Below are 6,124 nucleotides of genomic sequence, written 5' to 3'. Positions count from 1 at the left end.
AAAAAATCACTTAAATGGTCATCTGTGGAAGAATGGATAAACTTTTGAATCTACACACTGGAATACAACACAGTGTCAAATAATAAAGGTGATTCTGCAAAACGCCTCGTAACAGGAACGTGGAGGGTATTATCCTGAGTGAAATGAATCAATCACAAAAGATCACTGTTCTAAAAAGTACCAAGAAGGGTTTTTCATGTCAAAAGAAACCTCATTTGGCTTCTGGCGCTCCTGGAGCTGCCTGTGTGCTCCTTTGGTGCGGACCTGCTACCTCTTTTGTGAAGCGGCAGCGGAGGAGACTTCCACACCCGCCATGGCCGACAGGAAGCCCAAGGAAGGAGTCAAGACTGAGAAGGACGATCATATGAATTTGAAGGTGGCGGGGCAGGATGGTTCTGGGGTGCAGTTTAAGATTAAGAGGCATACGCCACTTAGCAAACTGATGAAAGCCTATTGTGAACGACAGGGTTTGTCAGTAAGGCAGATCAGATTCTGATTTGACGGACAGCCAATCAATGAAACAGACACATCTGCACAGTTGGACATGGAGGACAAAGATACAATTGATGTGTTCCAGCAGCAGACAGGAGGCATCTTCTAAGAGGGAGCCTGCTCCTTTCCTCCAGAACTCTCTTCCTACCAACCAAGAATCCATTCTCTATTTGAAAACCACAATTTGGTTCTACCACCTCCTGATGACTGCAGTATAGTTTTCTCTTTCATTCCCCACCCCCCATTCCTTTATTGTGCATACAGTAACTGGTACATGTGCACATGCATAGTGCATTTTTCCCTTTATTTTATTTCCTTGGGTATTTTTTGTTTGTTTTTTTAACTAAATGGCCAATGGTCTCTTTTGATTGACACAAGTGGAGACAGGATGGGGAAATACTGGCTCTGTGAAAACACCCCTTCCCCATGAGCGGCTCATCCAGCTCCTAACTTTATTTTCCACTAAGTAATTTGGCTCTCACTGTTTAACAAAAACAAAAAACGACACGCAAAAAATCCTTGCATACCTTGTTGGATTGGAGGATTTTAATGTTTTTCATTTCTCATTGTAAAACCAAGGACAATTTTATAACTTTTTTGTACGTAGCTCTTACATGTAGGGCAATCTGTAAGCAGGGGTAAATTACTCTCCAAGAAATGAAGCCTAGATAGTTTTCCCTTCAAGTCAAGTGTCTTGTTGTTTAAATAAACTTCATGTATATATAAAAAAAAGAAACCTCATTGGATGGTTACGAGGGCGGGAGTGAGAGAGAACAAGGAGTTCTAGCACAGGCTGGCAGGAGACGGCTCTTTCCTGGGTGAAGGGTAAGACAGTATGCAACAAAGAGAAGGTTGGTGAAAAATCATGGAGGCACAGCAATCTATTGGGAGTTGGTAGGATAACAGTCACAGAACCCAATGCTTTTTTATACATAATGCTGCAATGCTGTTTATCTAGGAGTAGATACTTAGACAGGCAGACTGATTATGTATGGGAGGGACAGTAGGAGTATATCCACGGGGAGGATATATATAGATGATAGAGGTTATGTGTATATGTGTATTTGCTTTGGCTGAAAATATATCTAAGAATAAGATGGAGCTTATAGGAAGCCAAGTTGTGAATACTTCTTGAATATAAGCAAATTCCTTAAAAGAATGTGTCTATGGGCCTGAGAAAGCAGGCTTATCGTCTAAGGGAACCGAGTTCTATGGCCATAACAAAGACTGTGTTCTATACATTACTTTGGTGAGTAGCAGCAAGGGTCTGTAAAGCTCTTGAGCAGTCTTCTAAGATACAACCATTGATCTTTCTGTCCAGAGGAAAGAAGAGTAATGAAAACACCAACCAACCAACCAATAAAACATATGGGATCAATGAATCCAGTGGACTAAAAGACAATGTAAACATCAGTCTCCACCACCTTGAGCCCAGAAGACCTAAATGGCTCCAGTCACCACTCCCAACTGTTCTGAAAAGGATCACATTCCAAGGTCTTTGATAGAGTGGGAGAAAAATGTGAAACAAAGCTCAAACCTTGCAGCACGCTAATCCTTCTCCCAAAGCTTTCAGGGGCCTAGAAAAGCATAGGCATCCTAGACTCCATTACTACTTGTTTGAAAAATAGATATGAATTCAAAAACATTATCATGTTTCAGAGACCCCAGAGAATCTGTTTACAAAGAAGCAAGGTGGAACAGCACAAGCAGGTGACCAATAAACTCACAGCAAACCTATAGGACAGGGCTGAACTGTCCTGTGAGTTTCTGCGATTGCAATTCATTTTGGAAGGAGAAAGCCTCATCTTTCTCTTGAAGTGATTATGTTAGGCCAAAACAAATCCAGTGAGAATCATCTGTATAAGAAAGAGCTTTATATCAATAGGTAATTACATATCAAGAAAGTATCCTAGCCCAATCCAACTTAAGTTCATAAGTTCAAATACTAGTCCATTAGTTCTTCTCCAGACTCCTGCAGTCGCATGCGATGCAGAATGCAGGAAGATCACAAGCACGTGTGTGCAAAATTGTGTGGATCCAAGATTAGTGGACACATGACAAGGCTCCGCCAGCTACCAAAGTCAATACCAGAGAGAGGAGGAGGCTCCCAGCGCCTTCCATATAGAAGGCCACATGCCCAAGGACACAGCATTAGGCTGTGACGTGATTGGCAAGTTGGATTCCATGCGTATCTTCCTACAGGTGCCATGTTGGCACAAAAAGATCTAACTATCACGCTTACCAATACAGAGCCAATTTTTTTTCCTGATGAATAAAAGCTATTGGAACGATCAGAAGAGGAATTCCAAAGAATGTTTCTCAGGTACTTAAAAAAATGGAGAAAAATATCAAGAGAGCTATGGAAAATAGAAAAAACATTGGAAGAACTCAGGAAACTCTATAAGGCAAACTGACTAAATAAATGAAAAATTAGAAACCTTACAAAAACAACAAATAGAAGTCCCGAAGACTAAAACTAAGATATTCCAAATAGGTAATACATTGAAAGCGTAAAACAGTAGAATTGACGCAATGGAAGGCTGAAATAGTGAGTCTGAAGACAAATCTATTGTTACCACTCAATGAGAAGAAAAACTCATAAAATAATCCCCCAAAGTGGAAGAAACTCTACCAGCTCTGTGGGGCACTAACAAGAGGATGACAACAGAGACAGTAAGCTTTCGACAGGAAAATGAAAAGAAAACCCACAGAGAAAATAGTCCCAGAACGGCTGGAAGAAAATTCTATAGCATCATGAAAGAGAAGAAAATACCCATTTAAGAAGGTTAACAAACTTCAAACCCTATACACCCCCCCAAAAATCAGCACAACCTATCATAATCAAACATTCCAATATCAGAGGCAAAGAGAGAATTCTGAGACAATCTCAGGGGAAAATAATAAAAGCTACCTACAAAGGGCAACTATTGAAAAGAAGTTAATTATTTTTCAGTAGAAACCAAAAATAAAACAAGCTGCACCTTTACCAAAATACAAAGGGGCATTCTTTGGCCCGAGAATCAACAGCAGACAGCCAATTGAAATCAACATGAAAGATACAACCACTGCACTTAAAGCCGTGTAACAGACTTCAAGGTCTGAAAGCAGGAAGCCCAAGACATCATTTGACAATGAAGACAATTACATAGTAAATAGAGGGAATAGTGCATACAAAAAACATTCAAATAGGGAGGAAGTCAAGGGATTTTTAAGTAAGAACAGACTGCTGTAAACTTGAGATGAAAATGATAAGTAACTAGGTAATCTCAAATAAAATTAAAAAAAAAAAAGATAGTTTGAACATGTTCTTAGGAGAGATCAGTCTCTGGAAAGGGATGTATTTGGTCAAATAGAAGGCAATCCAAAAGAGGACGACTCTCAACAAGATGGATTGACACAGTGGCTGCAACAAGGAACTCAAACGGAGCAAGACTTGTGAGACGGCTGCTAGGCCGGGCCGTGTTTTGTTCTGTTGTACATACGATTGCTTTGAGTGGCAACAGACTAGATGCCCACTAACAACAAAGCGTCAGAGTCCTGTGTAAAGATGTGGCTTAGAGATTGTATCAGCTAGACTTCCAAGTTTTCCAAATCTATCGCTTGGTAATTCTGTTTTTCCACCAAACAGCCTAGCATAATTTATACCAGCTGCCTGCCAGAATCATTCTTCTATTGTCTAATCAGATATTCATTATTGCAATGGCTCACTGGATCATATGTAATGTCTAAATGTCTAGCAGAAATCAGTTGACAGTGTCATGTGTAATCTCCATGGTGATAGAAACTTTCTCTATAGCTCTTCATTTTATAAGTTCTCACCGGACCATGATGCCACAACTGTACAAACAGTATCTTTCAGGTAAACTAGTACTTTCCTGTGCCCGTCCTCAGGTATCATTGAGTCAGTGCCAACTCAGCTAATTTGTGGACAACAGAATGAAACACTGCTCAATCTTGGACCATCCTCCAAATTGTTTGGACCCACCCTAAAACTCTTAAAGCTTTCCAGATATAACCCGATTCTGAAACCACTTTCACATGGTAAGTATTTGTTAGAGGTGCACCACAATTAAAGTGGTCCCAATTATGTCTTAGTTACCTAGTGCCGCTATAGCAGAAATAAGTAGTTGGCTTTAATGAACAAAGTTTATTTACGCTCATTTAAGACCACAGAAGTGCAAAACAAGGACATCAACCATAGAAGACTCTCTTTGTGGGGTCTGGGGCAAAGTCCCTGCTGAATTTTTATCCGTTGGCTTATTCATGAACATCACTTGGCACGACATCAATCTTTCCCCATCTCTGCTTGCTCACCTGTGCCGAATCTGCTTTTATTTCAACCCGAAGGGAGACTGGCTTAAAACACACCTGACACTAACTGCCTCATTAATATAACAAAGAAAACTTATTTCCAAATTATAGTTCTGGTATAAACTCAAAAACAAAATGCACTGCCATTGAGCTAACTCCAACTCAAAGTGACCCCACAGAACAGGGTAGAACTGCTCCTATGGGTTTCCGAGACGAACTCTAAGAGCAGTTGGAGGTTTCAAACTGCTGACCTTGAGGTTAGCAACTCAATCCTTACCCATTAGATCACCAAGGTTCCACCACAGATTTAGGAGCTGTCTAGTAGGAGGGCAAAATTCATTCCAAAATTCATAACAAAGACCTTTGCAGCTATAATTAATGTCTTCATATTGCGTAAGAATATGCCTATCCCTTATAAATTGTGAGTCTGAAAAATAGACTGCATGAAGTTATAATTTATGAGAAGAAAATTTAAAACATAAACATATAACTTCTTTTCCTTTTGTTCAACAGTTTTATAGGCAAGTAATTTACATATCATACAATTCAATAATTCAACCATTCAGTCAGATCAAGGAGAATTGTACAATGACCCCACGTCAATTTTAAAGTATCTCCTACCCCCTCCCCCCGCATGGGTAAATCGCCTTTAAGATCAGTTATGCAATCACAATCCATTCTAGTGCTTCGTCCCCCTCTCCTGTGTTCATTATTTACTGCCGAAATCCCCTTTCCCTCCCTATCATCCTTCCCATACCCCTGCATTCCCTACATCACCTTGTATCAGTTATTATCATTATGCATCTACTCCTCCTGTGCTTCACAGCTGGGAGACCCAACAGAAAACAATAAAAAACAAAATCAGGTTTAGGTGGTGTGTTAGTCTGGGTACTTTGGAGAAACAAATCCACAGCAACTCATGTATAAGAGCGTTTTATGTAAAGAAAATGTGCATCATGAAAACATCCCAACCCAATGCTGCCCAAGCCCACAAGTCCAACATTAACCCAGTAACCCAACACCAGTCCACAAAGTCCTCCACCTCACAAAACAGAGGCAATAATGCCGACTGCAGGAGGAAAGCTGAGTCAGTGAACGAATAAGCATCTCAGCACTAGCAGGGGTCTCCACACGGCTGCTCCAGCACCCAGGGCTGCATAGGGATATGTCCATGTAGCTTCTCCTTGGGGATGTCTTGTATGAAGTCAGTCTTGCAAGCTGAAGCAGGGAACTGCTAAGGCAGCTGCACCCTGGTGCGACCATCACAAAGCAAGAGACCCAGGAACTAGAAAAGCGAGGCTCACCACCCATTTATCCCTCC

The 6,124-nt window shown here is 40.8% G+C and overlaps 1 protein-coding gene across 1 annotated transcript; it reads left to right on the top strand.

Moving 5' to 3' along the window:
- The first annotated feature begins 313 nt into the window (after positions 1-313).
- LOC101648904 (small ubiquitin-related modifier 2-like) lies at positions 314-601 on the top strand. The gene is made up of 2 exons (XM_004696591.1): positions 314-475; positions 539-601. Exons 1-2 carry the CDS (start codon positions 314-316, stop codon positions 599-601), a joined length of 225 nt encoding a protein of 74 aa, XP_004696648.1.
- The last annotated feature ends 5,523 nt before the right edge of the window (positions 602-6,124 follow it).

The sequence above is a fragment of the Echinops telfairi genome, unplaced genomic scaffold (genome assembly GCF_000313985.2).
Source record: "Echinops telfairi isolate 266 unplaced genomic scaffold, ASM31398v2 ScPeMD7_7469;HRSCAF=8507_1, whole genome shotgun sequence".
Lineage (NCBI taxonomy): Eukaryota > Metazoa > Chordata > Mammalia > Afrosoricida > Tenrecidae > Echinops > Echinops telfairi.
Note: the sequence above shows the minus strand (reverse complement) of the source record. Positions and strands in the feature narration are given on the sequence as shown.

Bases quoted from the DNA above. Each gene is read 5' to 3' on its own strand.
- LOC101648904 (XM_004696591.1), top strand. From the start codon at position 314: ATGGCCGACAGGAAGCCCAAGGAAGGAGTCAAGACTGAGAAGGACGAT. The intron at 476-538 runs GTAAGGCAGATC...ACATCTGCACAG, and splicing joins GTGAACGACAGGGTTTGTCA to TTGGACATGGAGGACAAAGA.